The 21,923-nt window shown below is 37.3% G+C and overlaps 1 protein-coding gene across 12 annotated transcripts in view; it reads right to left on the reverse strand.

Moving 5' to 3' along the window:
• The window catches only part of PARD3 (par-3 family cell polarity regulator), a 670,780-nt gene that overhangs the window by 138,755 nt on the left and 510,102 nt on the right, over positions 1-21,923 (reverse strand). For all 12 annotated transcript variants that reach the window (XM_030321422.1, XM_030321420.1, XM_030321421.1 and 9 more), the window contains one exon: positions 16,652-16,894. In XM_030321422.1, the coding sequence (XP_030177282.1) occupies positions 16,652-16,894 (243 nt within the window). The remainder of the gene's footprint in view (positions 1-16,651; positions 16,895-21,923) is intronic.

Genomic DNA, 21,923 nt, shown 5'->3' on the forward strand with positions numbered 1-21,923 from the left:
CTCGGCATACAGTTTACAGTTTTCCTTCTCATACGCCATGTCCCACAAAGTGCCTCTGCTGTGCTGATGAGGAGTGTGGTTTTATTCATTCATTCATTCAGCGTATTTGAATGGCTGTGTGCCAGGCCTTGGAGTACAGCCATGTACAAAATAGACAAAGAATCCCACCTGAAAGCAGAATGTCATGCTAGTTGTTAGAGATGGATGACAAACAGCATTTTTAGCGTATGCCTATGCCCTATCATAACATCATAAGCACTAGTAAGAAAAATAAAGCAGAAAAGGTAATTAGGAAGTACAGGCAAGGAGGGGAGAGCGTGGCAATTTTAAATTATTTGTATTTCCTCATATTAGCCACTTTAGTCGCTGCTGGTGGCACTGCCTGCTCCCAGCCCCCAGCCACAGCTGCTGCGGGGACAGAGCCAGGACCCCTCGGACGCAGCTGAGCCCCTCACAGGTGAGTTCTCCTGAGTGTGGCATTCCACACAGAAGCACCTGTGACTCACTGCAGTGCCTCCGATGCCCCAGAATTTGCCTGGAATGGTAAACCAACTTGTTGTCAACAGGCCTGGCTTCCTTGCCCTGACTAAATGTCTTCCCAGATGTCTGGTTGGTAGTAAAAGTTCAAGCATGAAGGCCACGTGGGAAAACTCACCCTGGTGGCCATATGCGAGCATGGAGAGTCCAGGAAGCACTCAAAAAAAAACATCAGCCCATGAGAAAGGGTGACGCCTGGTCCTGTGTGCCTGTCATTTCACTTGTAAACGTTTTCAAGAATGCGCTAGATGTAAAAGTGGGGACGTGATGCTCTTATGCAATTGCTGTAAAGGATGTCCCGGTAAAAACCCAGAGTACCTGCCCTTCAGCCAGCACATCATTTCAGTTACGAGTGAGACTGTAAACCCCTCGGTCAGCAGGAATAACACTACGCCTCCATCCAGTTTGCCTTAATCTAGTATAAAAGCTGAAGATCTTATGGAAAGACCAAGGGAACTCAAAGATGTGCTAATCTTTTAATTTTTTTTAACATTTATTTATTATTGAGAGACAGAAAGAGACAGAGCATGAGCAGGGGAGGGGCCGAGAGATGGGGAGACACAGAATCCGAAGCGGGCTCCAAGCTCTGAGCTGTCAGCACAGAGCCCGACACGGGGCTCGAACTCACAAACCGCAAGATCATGACCTCAGCTGAAGTCGGACGCTTAACCGACGGAGCCACCCAGGCGCCCCAAAAATGTGCTAATCTTTAAAAGAAACAAGGGTAGCACATTTTTGGATCATCTATTTCAAGGATGGATTACTGGGACTTTCCCAGATGCAAATAAAATTCCTTAAAAATAATATCAGAAGGAAAATATTGACTAAATCATGACTTGACGAGATCTGCCAGTGTTTCTGAACTGGTCTAGCAAGGTACTCCAGGTCTAGTAGGTGCTCAGCAGATACTGCAAGGGACTAATGATCCCATCTCCCGTAATGGTCCAGAAAAGTCTAAAAGCCTGGCTATATTGCAAACCACAAGCCAGTCACAGTCAAGAATGGCCAAAACAAGAATTTTAGATTCCTCAAATGTTTAAAGAGATACTATATGAAAGGCATATTCTCGCAAATCTACTTTGGATCCATAAGGTCAGTATCACCAACCACAGCTCCCACTCATCGCACCTGAATCCTGGACCCACACTCAAAGAAACGACTAGGTGACAACCTAACAGGGGCAGAGCTTAACTTTGTTATCCTGTAAGGCCTTAAGGCCCTACCTAATTGAAGGTTCATGACACCAAGGGCATGCTTTACTTGCTGAAATCTATAAACATTTCCCAAGAATCAAACCAGAGAGAAAAGCCACAACAATTCTGCCAGTGGCTTTTTTAAAAATGTTTATTTATTTTGAGAGACAGAGACAGAGAGAGACAGAGAGCGAGTGCAGGGATGGGGCAGAGAGAGAGAGAGAGAGAGAGAATCCTAAGCAGGCTCCATGCTGTCAGCACAGAGCACAATGTGGGGCTCGATCTCACAAACCAAGAGATCATGACCTGAGCTGAAATCAAGAGTTGGTCGCTTAACCAACTGAGACACCCAGGTGCCCCTGCCAGGGGCTTTTAGGGGCAGAAGGTATTAAAGAGTTTACACAGTAAATGTTGACCATATTTATTATTTACCAGGAGTATATATATAAATTCAGCACCTTAACTACACTGTCAGTCAAAACTATATATATATACACACATATATATGTATGTGTGTGTGTGTGTGTATATATATATATATATATATATATAAATATGTGTGTGTGTACACACACACACACATATATATTTTAAATATATTATTTATCAAAATCTTACAAAATTTTCTATTCATTTACTTTTATATTTTTATTTACCTTTATATTTTTATGTAGAATATACAGGCTCTGACCCACTTAGAATGCAACACAAGCACACCACCTCTGAGAAGCCCCTCCTTCCCTTAATTTAGTCTATCTCCTCAGCATCCCATTTAATTCATAGCACTCTATGTGCAACATATTGTGTGCAGTCTGTCAGGTAACACCGAAAGGGAGGAACCTGGGAGGTAAATTACAAATGTCTGTATCCCAAACATCTCCACAATTCTCAGCACCCAGGGGCGTCCAGAATAACTGCTGGGGAGGGGCATGAACAGCCACAGAAGTGTAAGATGAATATGGACAAAATCTTTGGGCTTGTTCAAAGAGTTCAAGCCCTTGAATATTTCACAAGGCTTAAACATACAAACAAAAGGAAAAAAGGAAATGGAAGAAAAAGAGAATAATTAGAAATAAGTATTTATCCACAGCTTTAGTTTCTGTTAAAAATAGGGTGATTTTTAAAAGTTATGCTAATGCAGCTTGCAAAACCCAAAACAAAACTCTTCTGTACCAGAATTATAATTATACAGAATTTAAGTCATTTTAGTGGATCCTCCCTTCCCCCACAGGCCACATGAGGACTTTGTGAAATTTAGAGAAAACCCTCATTCCTCAAGTCGCTGACTACCAACTGCCAGAAAATCACCATAATTGTCCACGTCCATAATCACTACTTTGATGGTACTTCTAGGAATTGCATAGTCCCTAATTCGTACAACTGATACCCTGCGTCCCACAGTACCCCCTAATTCTACTTGCATTTCTCCCATCCCCTCCTCAATCATGTTTAAGAACTCTAAGTGACATTAGACTTAAAACATTAGACTTTAGATTTGGAGTGAAAATTTTACTTTACCATTTCTCTGCCTAAGTGCCCGATGCAGATCCAATTTATTACATAACCTTCCAAAGACTAAGCAACTATTGCTATTCAAACTTTGTACCTGGTATTAAATGACCTATTAAGTAGCAAAGCAGAGACCAGAAAAGAGAGGCAAAAGATACCTGTTATTTGGTTGTTATGCAGATTTATTTGGGAGGAACCGTATTCCAGTCATGATAATCAGTAAGTTCTGGAATGACAAACTTTTCCTTTTAAATCACATTTTTCTTCATGAAAGACAAAAATATACTTTTATTTTTTTAAATATATTTCAAGGACACCTGGGTAGTTCAGGCAGCTAAGCATCCAAATCTTGACTTAAGCTCAGGTCATGATCTCACAGTTCCTGAGTTCAAACCCTGCATCACGCTTCACACTGTCAGTGCAGAGCCTGCTTGGGATTCTCACTCTCCTCTCTCTGCCCCTGACTCTTAAAATAAATAAACTTATATTAATTAATTTATTAATTTACAATTCCAGAATTATATGAAGCCAACATGAAACTATAGCAGTATTTTTTGTTGATGGGCGGTTTACAATTATGTTGGATACCACTATTAATAACCTTTGAAAATCTATAAAGGTATTTGAAGGGAATTTAGAATAATCATTTTCTATTCTGATTGTGTTTAAATCAGCAAATGAATCTCATCTAAACAAAATTTAGGCAAATTTGATTTATTTGATTTTAGAATTTAAAAACTCCATGGTAAAGTTTACCTAAAACTGTCAGTCCTTCATCTGAGTTGTTGGATGTGCTTTAAAGTTCAAAGTATGGTATCTTTGAACACACTCTTTAATTCAGACTTCATCCTATTTCCTCTATTTGGATTGACATTACTCGTTACTTCTAAGTCACTACATTTTAGTCTGAGTTCATGCACACCCAGGAAGTCCTCCAGACTCTTGAAGGTAGTATTCATTTCATTTAGATACCTGAGTTTTTGTTACGAGCTGGGTTCAGTGGCCTGCTGGTGTTTCCTTTGCCCCACGTGCAGTTGGGCACCAACCCTGGGAAGGTTAACATCACCTGAGGCTGGGCTAAGCAAACCTCTCTAAAGGGTAACGAAGAATTTCAGTTAAAACAAGGGTAAGAAAATTCAGGCTAAGATTAGTTTTTTTGCCCAATGATATCTGTTCGACTTTTAAAATTATAGCAAATTTTTAAAAAAGCTAAACTGAAAAGCACCCGCCATCCTGAGACGTCACCAAAAGGAATTACAAACGAGACACTTACCAAAGTATTTTCTTTTGAGAACAAAAGTTTTCAAAGCTCTGTATTCCTAAGGATTCAATCATGTAACCCCTGTACAGTCTATTAGGTAGGACTAATAATAAAAGACATAAACTGATACAGAAAATTTAGTTTTAAAAATATTTGTATTACAGAAATGTATATAATATACACTCATTCATTGATTCATTCATTCTATGAACATTTATTGAGTCCTTTGTATGCAGTTTCAAATATATATTCAAGTAATTACTACACATTCACAGACCATATGAATTATCTACTTATTTTCTGTTCTGTAACAATACAGTAAGTTTAGAATTTCCACATTTCCATATATTCATCTATGTTAGTGGAACACACTAAGGATTTCCCAAACACTTCCTTGGGTGGAAAATACAACCAACACATTTTTTTTTTTAGGTTTTATTTATATAAGTAACTTTTACACCCAATGTGGGGCTCAAGCTCACGACTCTGAGATCGAGTCACATGCTCTTCTGACTGAGCCAGTCAAGCACCCCCAACAAACATATTTTTCAATCAACTCCTGCTGCTGCCTAAATTACACAAAATCAACCAATGAAGAACTAATGGAAAGAGAGGAATGAAGCAGCAAATAGAGACTAATCAAACACTTATCCACGTTGAGAGCTGGGGGTGCCTGAGGAAAAGCTCTAGAACATCTGGGAAGTTAATTTAAAAATGGCTTTTGGATTCAGGCCTTGATAAAGTCTTCCAAAAAGTTGAAAATGCATCTCACAACAGGGCTCCACATAAATCCTCATGAATTTGTATTAATAGTTGACTGATATTCCATCACTGTTCAGGAGCAAGAAAGAAAATAATACCAATCTAAGACCACTCTACACCAGTAAGATTGGTACTTGAATCCATGGGTTTGGACTGTCTACAGGACAGGAGAGCCAGGTGGTTGGGACAAAATAAAAAGATGAGTTATCATGCCAAGTTGCATTTAAAGCAGGATTTGGAGCTTCTGTTAGAAGGCTAAAATCAAATGAAATACCAAACAGCTCAAGCAGATTTTGACCACAGTGTGGCTAGCTCGTCATCAAAGACACAAAAGTTCAGTGCCTTGTGAAGGGAAAGACATTACAACAAAAGCAAACATACTGTGCTGGAAGATTATTTGTTCGATAACTACCAAGGTCTAACATAGTTTTCCCTTATCCTCATATTTCTGCAGAATATTTAAACTTTCTCTAAGGCTAAAATAAATATATAAATAAACAACCCCCATTACACATTACTTCTACAAACAAATTGTGGTTTCAGGCAATGTTAATCAACAAAAAGAATTAAACAAGAAGTCTTTAAAATTAGCCATGACCTTATTTATGGCTTCATTAGTTTCAAGATTTCATTTGTTGGGTTGTTTATGTCACCTCAGCCTTTAATTTAATTGCTGCATCTCTAACTATATTAGAATAGCTTAATGAATGGTGATTGCTTGTTTTTACCCACCAAAATTTAACATTTGCAGAACATAGAACAACCAAAGAACCATTTAATTCACCCATGTATTTCATGAAGTTAGGTTTATACTTTTAGCAGATCTTCTGTTAGAAAAGTCAGATGTGAACCAGTATGACACAGTCTGATGTAATCAGGAATGAGGCTGAAATGGGAGGTCTTAGAGGTCCATAGACACCATGCCGAGGGCTCAGACGCATCATGGGGACAATGAACAGCAATAAAATAATTTTAACCAAGGGAATGAGATGTCAGCTCTTTATTTTACATAGAAAACTCCAGGTATTGGGAAAAGCAGGGATTTGAGGAGAATAAGACTGGAGTGGAAGCAGGGAGATGAGTTAGCAGACTCAGAGAAAAGATGTGGAATTATTTAGAATGTAAAATTGGTAGGCCTTGGTCACTGAATGGGGGGAAGGGCAAGGAGGCTGGCTGCAAAAGAATGGTTTATGTGTTGAGGAAATATATGGATGGTGATGATATTCTTTGAGATTAGGCCCATGAAACTAGAAGAGGTGAATTTGGTTTTGGATAGGTTGGGTTTAGGTGCTTGAGAGACACAGGAAGATCTGCTCCTAGCTGGTAGTTAGCTCCAAGGATCTGGGGCTTAAGGGAGAGGACTGGGCTAGTGCAGATTACCCATCACCAGTCCCATGCAGTAGTTAAAACTCTATCCCAAAGAACCACATAGGGAATAGCAGTGGTCCAGAGCTATTTCCATTAGCAGGCAAGGAGAAGAGAATCTTAAGATAAAAAGAGAAACGGAGGCAAACCATTAAGAGACTCTTAAATATAGAGAACAAACTGAGGGTGCTGGAGAGGTGTTGTGTGGGGGGATGGGCTAATAAGGAGGGCACTTGTTGGGACAGGCACTAGGTATTATATGTAAGTGATAAATCACTAAATTCTACTCCTGAAATCATTATTACACTATACATTAACTAACTTGGGTTAAAATAAAATTTAAAAAAATAAAGATATTTTGTCTTCTTGAACACAGACAGTAATGTCTCTTACATTGGCTGTAGCAATGTTATTCTAGACATGTCTCCTGAGGCAAGGGAAATAAAAGCAAAAATAAACTATTGGGACTACATCAAGATAAAAAGCTTCTGCACAGTGAAGAAAACAATCAAAAAAACTAAAAGACAACCCATAGAATGGGAGATGATATTTGCAAATGACATCCGATAAAGGGTTGGTACCTAAAATATATAAAGAACTTTTACAACTCAATACCCCAAAAATAATCTGATTAAAAATGGGCAGAATATATGAACAGACATTTCCCCAAAGAAGATATCATGATGGCCAACAGATGAGAAGATGCTCATCATCACTCATCACCAGGGAAATCCAAATCAAAACTACAATGAGATATCACCTCACACCAGTCAGAAAGGCCAAAATCAACAACACAAGAAACAACACAAGATGTGGAGAAAGGGGAACCCTCTTACACTGTTGGTGGGAATGCAAACTGGTACGGCTACTCTAGAAAACCGTAAGGAGGTTCTTCAAAAAGTTAAAAATAGAACTACCCTACGATCCAGTAATTGCACTACTGAGTATTTACCTTCAAAATACAGAAACGTTAATTCAAAAGGATATATGCACCCCTAAGTTTATTACAGCATTATTTACAATAACCAGATTTTTAAAGCAGTCCAAATGCCCAATAGATGAATGGATAAAGAAGATGTGATATAATATACAAAATGGAATATTATTCAGCCATAAAAAAGAATGAAAGCTTGCCATTTGCAATGACATGGATGTAGCTACAGTGTGTAATGCTGAGCTAAATAAGTCAGTCAGAGAAAGACAAATACCATGTGATTTCACTCATATGTGGAATTTAAGAAAAAAAAAAAAACAAATACACAAAGGATAAAAGAGACAAAACCAAGAAACAGACTCTTAAGTACAGAGAATACACTGATGGTTACCAGCAAGGAGATGGGTGGGGGATGGGTGAAACAGCTGATGGGGATTAAGAGTACACTTATCATGATGAGCACCATGTAATGTACAGAATTGTTGAATCAGTATATTGTACACCTGAAACTAATATAACACTGTGTTAACTACACTGGAATTAAAATTAAAGGCTAAAAAAAAAAAAAGAAAAAGAAAGGAAGGAAGGAAGTCAGAAAGGAAGAAAAAAGCCAGAGAGGAAGTAGGAAGCAAGAGGCAGTAGTACGATACACAGAAACTCAGAGGACAGAGTTCCAGGAATGCCACCGAGTGATCCCAGGTGGAAAGAAGAGGAGTGTTTATTGGCTCTAGGAGGCCATTAGGAAACTATAATTATATTGTAGTTCTGGAGGTCAGAAGTCTGAATGAGATGGGTTTCACTGGGCTAAAATCAAGGTGTCAGCAGTGTTATGCTCCTTTTGGAGTCTCTAGGGGAGACTGTTTCTTGCCTTTTCTAGCTCCTAGAATCCACTTGCTTTTCTTGTCTGGTGGCCCCTTCCTGTCTTCAAAGCCAGCAGCACAGCATCTTCAGATCTCTCTGACTCTCCTGCCCCCTCCTTTCACTTATAAAAACTCTTATGATTCTATTGAGCCCATTGGGATAATCTGGGAAAATCTCCCCACTTTATGATCCTTAACTCAATCAGATCTGCAATGTTCTTTTTGCTGTACAGAGCAACACATTCAGAGGTTCCAGGAATTAGGGCATGGGCATCATGGAGGGGGAGGGTAGACTGCAGTGTCTACCACATGAAATGCAGGTGGTAAAGAAATGTGGGAAGGAAGACACAGCCGTCTATATCAAATCTAGATTAATCTTTCAAGAAGTTTGGATTAGAAGTGAAGAGGAAAAATAGGGCAGAAAATAGCTAGAGGGTAAAAAAGGATTTTTTTTAACAGCATGATAAAGATATCTGCATGTTAACCCACTGTGTGGGAGAGTGAGCGGAGAGGCACAGGCTGAAGAAGGGGCTGAGGAGGACTGATGGAGCAGGCTCCTTGCAGGGTAGGGTTGGGACTGGAAGAAGGAGAGTGACCTACAACAAGCAGGGAGAGAGAAGGAGCCTGGGCTTGGATGCAGGTATGTGGTAGTTTTGGACAGGAGAGGCATGTTGAAGGGAACAACAAAGTTTGGGACATTTCCTGAGGTGAATGGAGCTGGCCAAGGTCAGAAATGGATAGCTTAAGGGCCCTGAGAAGGGGCCACGGTAGAACACATTAATCAGCAATGGCACCAACATGCAAAACTCATGATGACAGGAAGATTTACCACCTTTGAGCACTGCTTTCTCACATTTCAAGAAAAGCAAAGGTGAATAATACAAAGCAAATGTAAGTAAATAAAGTGGTATTGACTTTCTGAAGAGCAAATACAACTTTGTTATGTGACCCAACATTTTAAAAAGAGCACGTGTTTAATAACTACCTATATCTAAGAAAATTCATTTTGTTCTATGTTTGTCAGACTTCCCTTTTGACACAATTGGATTTCAGTTTTAATGGGGGAAAAAAAAAAACAAGTTCACAAAGGTCTTTTCTTTTAAAATCCACATTTTCTTTTTAGTGGTAAAATGCATGCAAAAAGCATATGATTATGGTATTTATGTTTCCATTAAGGTGTCCTGAACAAGCTGGGGGAGTCTAGCCTGCTATTTCCCTGCTATTTAGATTTACAGTGGCACAGTACCTATTTTATTTCAATTATACTTGAGGACAATGCACTCTTGGTGGCAAATGATTGCATGGTGACAGTCAGCAAATGCCCATTAGAGCTGCCTTTCTGTGGAGTTTTAACCACAGATTCCGGCATCTGGATATAAAAGTATGAATTGCCTGGTGTCCTCAAGTAAATAAAAATACTATTGACCAGCATTTCATCATTTCTTTATTAGAATTCAAAGCATACTAAACTTTTAAATGGGAGTTGTTGAACTCCCATGAAACTTTTGGTAAGTGTCAAGAAACCCTGATTAAAGTTTATGAATATCACACCTGTAAGTTGACCTTTTAAATAAAATGACTATTTAACCATAGGTTAACAATGGACATAAATGATTGCCAAGATAAAATGGTGCCCATGGGGTGCGTCGGTGGCTCAGTCAGTTAAGCATCCAACTCTTGCTCTTGGCTTGGGTCATGATCTCAGAGTCTTGAGATCCCTGCTTGGGATTTTCTCTCTCCTTCTCTCTCTGCCCCTTCCCTGCTCATGTGTACACACACACACACGCACGCTCTCCCTCAAAATAAATAAATAAAAATTTTTTTTAAAAGCTGTGCCCAATACAGAAATTATAAATTAGTTCACAGCTTTACTGTTAATAGACCTTAATATACTAACTTATATTAGAGTTCCAATTTCGTTTTATTTGTTTGTTTTCATTAGCTCAAGAAAAGTGCTTTCCAGGGGCGCCTGGGTGGCTCAGTCAGTTGAGCATCCAACTTCAACGCAGGTGATGATCTCGCAGTTTGTGAGTCTGAGACCCATGTCGGGCTCTGTGCTGACAGCTCAGAGCCTGGAGCCTGCTTCAAGTTCTGTGTGTGTGTGTCTCTCTCTCTGCCCCTCCCCTGCTCACACTGTGTCTCTCTCTCTCAAAAATAAATAAACATAAAAAAAAAAAGAATAGTGCTTTCCAAAGGGTGAATGGACTAACGGTTGCTTTACAGTCAACTGAGGTGCTTGTTGAAAATCTGGGTTCTTAGTCCTCAACCAGACCTACTGACTCCAAATATCTATGAAGGGAGGGCCACACAACTGCATTTGTGGGAAGCATTCCAGGTTCTTTGTATACATGCTGAAATGTGAAAAATCACTGTTCTAGAATGCAGTCTGTGACAGTTCTTAAGATCATGATTCCTGCCTGCCTGCCTTGCCTGAAGATAGCTTAGTGTAAGTAGAAATGCTAACATTTTAGACAAGGTTTTAGAAATTCAAGCCTCCACATCTCCATGGAGCTTTGCAAGCTTGGAATCAGCAAGAATTTCATGAAAGTAGAACGCAAAGAACTTCAAAAAATTCCAGGAAAGCGCAAAATGAAGTCCTTCAAACTGTCAAAGGGCTGAAATCAGTTGAGAGATCACATTCTTACAGGACTATCCCCTGACTTACTCTCAAATAAGCCATTTTACAGTACCCAGCACTTATAAGTACTTACATTGAAGAAGGACTCATTCAGCAATGGCTTATACTGAACCCAGGAAGTCCTAATTTAAGGAGAAACTGTTCATGATGTGATGTATAGAGAATACTTAGAGACCAAGCTACTAAATGACTAAAATGGTATAAGCAGAGGTACGTGCACACACTTTTGCACGTATGTTACGTATAAGGAATAAAACCTAGGTCAATTCATTTCAGTGTCATTCTTTGCTTGTTCCTGCAACCAGGAGGGGATGCTGTGCTTTCCTGAGGAAACGCCCATTTCCTAAAAGCAATAGCAACATTAAACATTTAAATAGGGCTTACAGTGGAGTAGGCATAGTGCTAAGTGCTTTATATGCATTAACAGACTTAGTCCTCCATAAGCCTGATAAAGTAAGTGTCATTATTATCCCCACTTTACAGATGAGGAAAATGAAGCATAGAGTTTATACAGCTGATGGTAGATGAACCAGAACCAAACTTGGGCAGTGTGCCCCATAGTTCAGGCTCTTATATGTTACATTCTACCACCTCCTACTCTATAGTAGGATTGTTGATAGAGGTTAGGAGTTGCCAGGAGATAATGGTGTATCAGAGTGAAGAAGGATGTCTGCCAGCAGACATTTGATTGATAAAGTTTATTTAAGTAGAGGCTAAATAAAATGAAAAGTAGAAGAGCTAATTGAGCATCAGTGGAAACTTTTGCCCACTACTTATTTTCACAAAGTACTGTGGAAATGAATTGACCAGGGGATAGTCCTCCAATAGATAGCCTTGATCTAAGGGTGATCATTCCCTTTTGGCTCTTGTGTGTAACTTACTAGACTCAGAATGCTATTTGGCTCCATGAAACAGAACCTTGACGGAGGGTGACTTAAATGAGGGGCTCAGTTATACAGGTGACAAAGAGGGTGGGCATGCTAGGACTAGAACAGTGTTTCAAGGGGCCAGGTTGCATCTCTCTTCCTCCACATGGCCATCATCCTCAAGAGTGTTAGATAAACCCCACTTTGGAGCGTTCATTCAAGTTCTAGGCAGGAAGAAGGGAAAATGGCAAAGGGAAAAAGCTGAGTTGACTCCACTTTTTTCCAAAAAAAAAAAAAAAAAAAAAAAAAAAAACCAAAACCAAAAAACTGCTTTATAGAAAGTTCCAGCTTAGATCCACTTCGAACTCATTTGCCAGAATGTCACATGATCACCTTTCACTGCAAAGGAGCCTGGGAAATTGAATTCTTATCTGGGCACACTGCCAGCCTGAACAAAATTGGGATTCTATTAAGTAAAGAGGAGGCGAAGAATAGGTATTGGTGAGGCAGGTAGAATGTCTTCCACAGTGGAGAGAAATGTATCAGAAAGCACTGGATCGGACTCTCAAGTACTCTAGCCAGCTGAAGATACAATGACCAACAGGAAATACAATCTTGCCAAACAAATAAAGCATCATGAATCATTTACATGGCTAAATCTTTGAGGCCCCTGGTTATAATCAGGATAAAATGTAACTACACCACTGTTTTTGTGATTTTAAGCCTTGTTATTCATATAAAACAGAAGGGAGGGGTTGGCTTCTCTTTAGCAGCAATCCAATATGAAAAGGGCATTAATAAAAAGGCATTTATAAAAAGTAGTAAAAATGACACTGTAACCAACACATATAGTCAGATGATAGTTCATGTGTGAATCAAATTAAACAAGCATAGAAATATTTCCAGATGTAGTATGAAGGTACCTTGTAAAAGAAGCATTTTATAAATAATACGTGGAAATTGAAAAAATATCCTATTTTGTCATCAAATTCACAGCATTTAATGAATTATCCCTGGCTATTTCCATGCAGAACTATCAGATCCACATTTCTGACTATAAGATCAAAACAAAATGATTAAGCAATGAAACTCAGAATACTGCTTTCTTACTAAACAATCAAAATCCCAGAAATACATGCAGGCTACACTTCAGATTGTCGACTGACTACTATACTCCCACAAAATCCAAAAATTTGAATAGTAAAGTTGCACCGGTTCACCAATTGGATATTTTGGTGAAATCCAGTGAACTGATGGGAGTTTCTTTATTGGCTATATTCTTTGTACAGGAAATACACTCTGAAGAGTTTCAAGTTTTATGATTTCATTCAAATGATTATTTTTAAATTAATATAATCATTTCTAGATCGCCTTATAAGTGTATTATTTCACTGTCTGGATTTAAGTCAACAAACGTGAAGGCACCAAGAGATGGTTTTTTCACTGTCTCAAATTACTGATACTTAAAAGAAGGTTGGACTTCAGGCGTAATTGATTCAATGATGCACCATACAGGCCAAAGGTAGCTGGGTACACACACGCATAAGAACTGCAGAAATTTTGCTGGGAAAAGAGACAGGGGAATGGAGTCAGCCCTGGGCTTGTGGGGGTAGACAAGCAAACCCAAATGAACCTGCCATGGAGTAGCCACGACCGTATTAATGATTTGTGCAAGAGTTTAGATTTTAAAACACATTATTAGCCACATTAAATTAATGTTGTTCATTTGAATGTAATGGTTTTGCTGTTTTGTTTGTATTTAATTTGTAAAGATGTTTGGTTTTATAGTTGTATAATGGCTGTAAACAGAAGGAGTTTAGTCCTATTTTATTTTTATACATATTTAAGTAACATTATAATCAAAACTATTTAATTCTGTACTGCAGAATGAAGAGATTGTCCTTTAAAAAGAGTCTTCATACTACTCAAGTCTGGGAAACACTTTTAAACCACTTTATTTCTGACAGAAAAAGACAATGGAGGTGATACCATTATTTCCAAGCCAAATTCATATTCTGTGACTGGTTGGTAAAGATGTACTTTACAGGTGCAGTAAGTCCCAAGTTCTTGTATTACTAATATAATTTCATAATGGTGTTTGATGGACATCTTGTCCTCTGCAAAAATAAGAATTGCAGAAAACTAAAAAGTTTCTGTGACCCTTTTTAAAGAAAAAAATAAGTATATCTCTCCTGAGTTGGCAGTGCCTTAGAAATCTAGTCCAATCACCATTTGGGGGCACAGATGCAGAGAACTTAAGGTCCCCAGTGGTACACAGCTGTCAAGGCCATGCATGAGTGAGGCCGAAAGGGGCTTTTGAATATAGTGATATCTATGATGGGATTTCTGAACTGCTCACTGTCTGGTCTGACTCATCCCCAAGACAAAGCGTCCTCTGAAATGTTTTGCCAAGAGGCTTTTTGTTTTTGTTTTTTAAGTTTATTTAGTTATTTTGAGAGAGAAAGTGAGAACGTGTGTATCAGTGGGGAAGGCGCAGAGAGAGAGGGAGAGAGAGAATCCTAAGCAGGTTCTGTGCTATTAGCATGAAGCCCTATGCAGGGCTCAAACTCATGAATCTTGAGATCATGACCTGAGCAGAAAACAAGAGTTGGACACTTAACCAAATGAGCCACCCAGGTGTCCCCCAGTGGCTTTTTGATGGAAATTAGTGAGGAGGCTGAGTTGTAGTGTGGGGTCAGCACGGTGCAGAGCCAAGACCACAGTCAGGGATGCTGAAGCACAGTAGCAAATGGTGCTCTGAGCACATAAGCCCTTTTGAAAATTTGCAGACATCTTCAGGGGAGATTTAGACTCTTGCAGGGCACTGGGTTTTAGACTGGGGTTTAAACAATCGCTTCCGGCCCTCAGGGACTGGAGAGATCCCTCCTGACTCCCATCTTCCATGGCAGGTGGGACTCCAAAGCCATGTGAACAAACCACTATAAGAACATCCCCTACTTTACCAGATTTTTAAACTAGATGCAGAAGCTGTTGGGAATGAGTCATATTTTTATCAATGATCAATACAACATTAATTTTCTTTCAGTTCTTTCGAAAGTTACCAATAAGCAATGCCAGTGTTTCTGCTGCCCTTTCTCCCAAGAAAACACACTCGATGGGACATTAATGGCCTTCAAGTGTGATCTGCCCTTCTACACACAGCTTTTACAAGTACAGCAAAAAACAAGTAAGAAATTTCTTAAGAAAATGTTACTGTTACTGATAATGAACTTATTCTTTGAGTCTTGACACATCAATGTTAGTTAACAAGCACTTTGAATCTTCAAAGTGACCACACCAATGTGGTTTAAATAAACCATAACCTTTTATGTTAACTTATATCACTTACTCATCAGGGTCAACATCAAATAGATTTTCATAAAACAATGAAGAAAACCTAAAATCTAGCCAAAAGAAAGAAAGAGAGAGAAGAGAGAAAGAAAGAAAGAAAGAAAGAAAGAAAGAAAGAAAGAAAACAAAAATAATCTGACTAGATAGAGTTTTACCTTAACGTCTGCTTCCCCTTTTGCTACTCTTTAAAATGCTTCCTTCTGGGTTTGCCGGAAGCTTACCTGTTGTGTTTGCAAACCTCTATTAAAAATAGCTGGAAGTAAATAACTAAAACATAGGCTGCTTGCAAAATGTAGCAGCAAGATAACACGTATGTGCTACAGATGAAATAATTCCAACTCCTCTGCAGTTTTGCAGAGGTCTATAAAGTGCAGTACCAGAGACCAGCGGCACAGCATCGGACCAGAAAACTTTGTAGAAATGCAAATTTTAGGCACTACTCCATTCCAGGTCTACTGAATCAAAAGTCTGGGGAAGGGTTAAGCAATCTGTGTTTGAAGAAGCCCTCCAGGTCATTCTGATGCAGGCTAACTCTTGAGAACCACACCTTTTAAGTGAAACCTATTTTGAATGTTCAAAGCCTAGCTCCCCTGGAAAGCAATGATTATAAGAAACTATTATAATGCATGATGAGATTAGCTATTGTTTATGACAATAACAGGCATATGTTTCAATTAAAAATGAATGATAATTATTTTCTTCATGAACTAAACTTTATAAGGTGTTTGACTATATAAATGGAGAGGAAGAAAAATAGGTTTTTTAAATGTTTCAGAATTTGAAATAATATATAGCCATTAATAAAAATATAGTCAGTTAAATTCTGAAATAAATATGTAGCCGTTAATTGAGAGTCAACATTTCATTCCTTTGTGCTATACTAATATACATAATCACACCTATGGTCTGCGGCTATTAACAAGCAATTTGAAGACTGACTATATTAAACATCTCATTCACTAATTCTATCATAATAGAAAATCATGTTACCAAAAAAAAAAAAAAATAGGTCCTTTAAATCATAAGTCAAACAAATCACGGCATTCTCCATCTGTTTAATTACCATAACTAGAGGTGCTGTTAGCAACAAAAGGAAATTCAGAATTACAAAGTAAAGGTTAGTTCTCCAGTCTGAGACCATTTTAAGAACAAGATGAAATATGTTGGAATCATTATAAAAGCTGTCAAAACCTCTGCTCCTCTTTCCATTAGGCTTTGATTTGTGTAAACTCAATACTTTTAGACACAACGGCTTTCTAAAGGCCATTAATAAAAGGCAGCCGTGGTTTGAGAATTGATGAACAATCTACTCCCTTGTCAAAAACTATATAAAAGTTGATTTGGAAGCAATACCTTGATTGCTCCTGCAGCCTACCTGTCTACAGACGAAGGTTTGGAATTCCGTGGCTTCTTCACTTGGGCATACAGAGTATCCATCATATGCCCTTCTCTTGGGCTCTGGGGTCTGGTGTTGAGAGCCACCGAGCCTTCGTAGGAAGACATTCCCCCATACAGCAACTCATCAGTACAACCCAATGTCCGATGAAAATCTTGGATTTCAGCATAGTCACGCTCTCGAGCTTGTCGCTCTCTAAATTCACGAGTTTTGGCTTGAATCCTGTAAAATTAGAACCAAGTTGAAACAAGAGAAACTATGTCTTTTCTAAGAACTGTATATACAGAAATATTCATCAAAATAGGTCATAAAATATATTTTATTTCATGCAGCTATAAGAAGATTGATGGTATAAACAATGTTATATACATTTTGGATTGTCAAGGTAACGTCATGCATGCTCTGAAATAATCACTTCAGATAGCTTTTGTGCACGTCAGTAAGGCATAGTCATGGTTTACAACTTCATTTAAATTGTCACTTATTAATTAGTTTAAGAAATTCGCCAGTAACAGATAGTTTTTAGGCACCCACTTGGGTCTTACTCATGAATTTTTTTAAGGCAAGAAGTGATTTTTCTTAAAGTTACACACTCACACACATGCTATATATTTATATATTTATGTGTGAGTGCATAATGTATACATCTTACTCATTATAAATATACCGTACACATTCAACATATTACAAAGACTAAACATAATCCACACCCATAATTTCTCTATTAATGGCAAAAGAAGATCTGTTTAATAACACCAGCTTTGATTTTATGTGATGTATACAGAATTGGCAAATCCTGAGATTAAGGACAAGAAGGCATGCATCCAATCAAATTCTAAAATAAATCTTGAGTGTGTTATAACTAAGAAACAGATCATAAATAACCACTTTTACTGAAGATTGTTTAAATATTTCCTAAGATTTTATTGAGCTACTTGGTAGAAAATCCTTTTCAACCTATAATATACTGATATAATTTATATCCTAGGTTGATTTCAGCTATCTAAAAATAATTAAACTACTTTCAATAGAATTTTAATGATTTTGTTGGGAAAAGCATTTCTATTAAATATTTACAAATTTAAATGTATACTTAAAAGTGAAGTCTTATTTATATAAAGTAATATTTTAGACTGTGCTTAACATTTCATGACAAAGTTATTTGTTCATAAATGACATAAATATATATACAAAATAATACAGAAAAGATACAAAAGCCACAGAAAGCATAAAAAATTAAAAAACAAACAAACTATGGACCAATATCCCTCATGAATATAGAATTAAAAATCTTTTGCAAAATATTACCAAGTAGAATTTAGCACTATGTAAAAAAGATTATATAACATGACCAAGTGATGTTTATTGTAGTAATTCAAGGCTGGTCCAACACTCAAAAATCAATCAGTGTAATCCAACCTATTAATAGGCTAAAGAAGAAATCACATGATCATATGAATTGATGCAGAAAAAGTATCTGAAAAAATTCAATACCCAACATGACAGAAGCTCTAAAAAAACTAGTAATAGAGCATAACTAACTTCCTAAATTTGATAAAGAGCATCTACAAAAAACCTATTAGTAACATCATACATTATACATCATGGAGAAAAACTGAATCTTTTTTTTATTTTAAATATTTTATAATGTTTCTTTTTTTGAGAGAGAGAGACAGAACATGAGTGGGGGAGGGGTAGAGAGAGAGAGACCCAGAATCCGAAGCAGGCTCCAGGCTCTGAGCTGTCAGCACAGAGCCCAACGCAGGACTAGAACCCATGAACCACGAGACCATGACCTGAGCCCAAGTCAGATTCTTAACCAACTGAGCCACCCCGGAGCCCCGAAAACTGAATCTTAAGACGAGGAAAATGGTAGGGATGTCTGCTCCCCCATAGTGCTGGAAATTCTAGACAGTGCAATCAGCCTAGAAAAAGAAATGGGTGGTACACAGATTGGGAAAAAAGAAATAAAACGATTCTTATTTGTGGATGACATAATGATATATTTGCAGGTCTACATACACAGAAAACCCCAAGAAATCTCAAAGTTTCCTAGAACTAAAGATCGAGTTCAGCAAAGTAACAAGATACATCATTAATACACAAAAATCCATTGTATTTCTATATGCTGTCAATGAACATGGATGCTGAAATTAAGAATATGATGTCATTTACAAGCACTAAAAAATGGAATATATACATAAATATACAGATACACAGATAAACTAAAGGTTGGTTTATAGATATGTATAAACATATATAGATAAATCTAACAAAACATGCATACAACTTGTATGCTGAAAACTATACAATGTTGATGAAAAAAATCAAAGAAAATCTAAAACATGGAGAGATTTACTGTGATCATGAATCAAAGACTCAACATAGTAAAGAAGTCAATTCTCTCCAATTTGAAATCCAGGCTTAATATAATTCCTATAAAAACCCCAGGAAGATTCTTGCAGATATAGACAAGATTATTTTCAAATTTATATAGAAAGAAAAAGGATAGAGTAGCTAAACAATTGTAAAAAAAAAAAAAAAAAGAATAATAAACTGGGAAAAATCACACTTCCTGATTTTGAGATGGAATATAGCCATGGTAATCAAGACTATGTGGTATCTGTGGAGGGACAGATACACAGATCAGAGGAACAGAATAAAGAATCCAGAAATAGCCAAGTATGGCCAACTGATTTCTTTTAATTGTGCAAAATCAATTCAATAGAATAAAGCATTCGTTTCAATAAATAGTGCTGGAACAATTAAATATTCCTATGCAAAAACAAAAACAAAACAAAACAAAAAACAAAGCACCCTGAATTTAAACATCATACGTTATACAAAATAACCCAAAATGGATTACAAATTTAAATGTAAAAATGTAATACTATAATATTTTAGAAGAATATCGTTAGGACCTAACACTTGCAGAATAATTCTTAGAAATACCAAAAGCATCATCCATAAAAGAAAAGACAAATAAATTCAACGTCACCAAAAGTAAAAGCATTTCCTCTCTGAAAGGCTCTAATAGGACAATGAAAAGACAAGTACAGACCAAGAGAAAATATTTGTAAACCACATATTTGACAAAGAAGTCATGTCCAGAATATATAGGGAATACCTAACACTCAACAATGAGAACAACAATCCAATTAGAAGAGCAAAAGACAAGAAGCAATTTATTTCTCTGAAAAGTATATGCTGATAACAAATAAGCAGATAAAAATGTTCAACAACAGCAGCCATTAGGGAAATGCAAATTAAGACCAAAATGAGCTACCACTATACACCTATCAGCTCAGCTAAAAAAGTGAGAATATCAAATGCTAGCAAGGATGCAAGGAAACTGCATCTAACATACATTACTGGTGGAAATGTAAAATGGTACCATCAGCTGGAAAACAGTCTTGCAGTTTCTCACAAAACTAGACATACACTTACCATTCCATTTAGCAATTGCACTTCTGGGCATTTATCCCAAAGAAATAGAAATTTAAGTCCATGCAAAGACCTGTACATAATTGTTCATAGACACTTTGTTTCTTATATTCAAAAACAGGAAATAACCAAAATATGCAACAATAAGTGAATGGTCAAGCGAACCAAAGTATATCCTTATCAAAGAGTACCACACAGCAATACAAATGAACAGACTATTAATATACACAGCAACTGGAATCAATCTCAGGGGCATTATTAAACTATGTGGGAAAAAAAGTCAATCTCAAAGGTCACATGTTATAAGAATTCATTTATATAGCATTCTCAAAATGACAAAATTATAGATATGGTGAACAGAACACAATGGGGTGATGGTGATCACGGTGGGGTTTAGCAACGGTGAGAGCAGGGGGGTGGGTGTGACCATAAAATATTAGTACGAGGAAGATCTTTGCAATGGAATAGTTGTTTCTTAATTGCATTGGTGGTTACATGAACCACACATGTGATTACATGACACAGAACTATGTATACACATGGCACCAATGCCAGTTTCCTGGTTTAGATATTGTACTATAGGCATGTATGATGTAACAGTTTAGGGAAACTGGATAAAGGCTACACAAGACTTCTTTGTACCGTCTTTGCAACTTCCTGTCAATCAAAAATTAATCCAAAATAAAAAGTTTTTAAAAACCCAGAAAGTTGTCACACAGCATTGCAAGCAAAATTTGCATTTTTCTCCCTTGTTTTCTTCTTACGTCAAGGCTATCACCATTATGCCAGTCTTGTTTATCTGAATTTTGGAACTGCTAGGTCATTTTTTTCTAATTTCTTTTATTTCCCAGCTATGAAATGGAAGTTCTTAAATTCACCTAGCTTAGTGCTCCTCAATAGGGGTCCAGTGATATTTGAGAAAGGATAATTTGTTATTGTGCACAACTTCTTGTACAACTGCTTATCGCTGCATGTCATCAAGCAGTGTCCTCAGACATAGAGGCAAGCAAAAACGCTTCACATTTTCCCAAAACCTCCCTAGAAGTACCTTATTTCATGAGGTGAAAACCAATAACTTAATCTATAAGAGACTACTGAAAAGTTAATTTTTTTTTAATCAGGAAGGGTCCTAGATTCTAATAAATAAAAGTCCCACAGACATAATACCCATAAGAGAAATAGTAAGTCAAATTCTAATGTCAAATTTAGCTAAATTTATACTAGAATTCTTATTATAGTCTAGTCTACTTATTCATTTAGGAGTGATTATAACAGTCAAGGATGTTATTATAAAGGCTGATTACTACTAAATATTAGATATTCATGATGAAAAGTTCATATAAGTTCAGAGATAATTTTATTCTTTGCATCGTACTGTCTTTTTGACTCTGTATTCAGGCAGGAAAAACTACAGAAGAGAGAAATTACTTCTTTCTTCAACTCAATGGGATATTATTTGAAGCTCATTTATGGTCACTTATCTGACAATCCACTTTACTACTATATGTGATACCATCAGACAATCACCTAACTACAGGTAATATCCAGGGTGACTGGGCATTCACATAGGTCTTGAAGTTTGGGAACCTGTAGAAATTTGGAGGGCTACCATAGATATAAAGCCAAACTCTCCAAATTTTAGGAGAACCCCCTAAAATCAAAGACAGTAATGGATTGGTTTATAAATGAGTGGACCCTATGGTAGCTGAACTTCAGTCCACCGAAAGTGAAGAAAATCCAGCTTACTTATGTTAGAAAATGCAGCCCTGTTAAGAGAAGAAGCCACCAGAAAAAGAGAATGTGAACG

This window comes from Lynx canadensis, chromosome B4 (assembly GCF_007474595.2).
Source record: "Lynx canadensis isolate LIC74 chromosome B4, mLynCan4.pri.v2, whole genome shotgun sequence".
NCBI lineage: Eukaryota > Metazoa > Chordata > Mammalia > Carnivora > Felidae > Lynx > Lynx canadensis.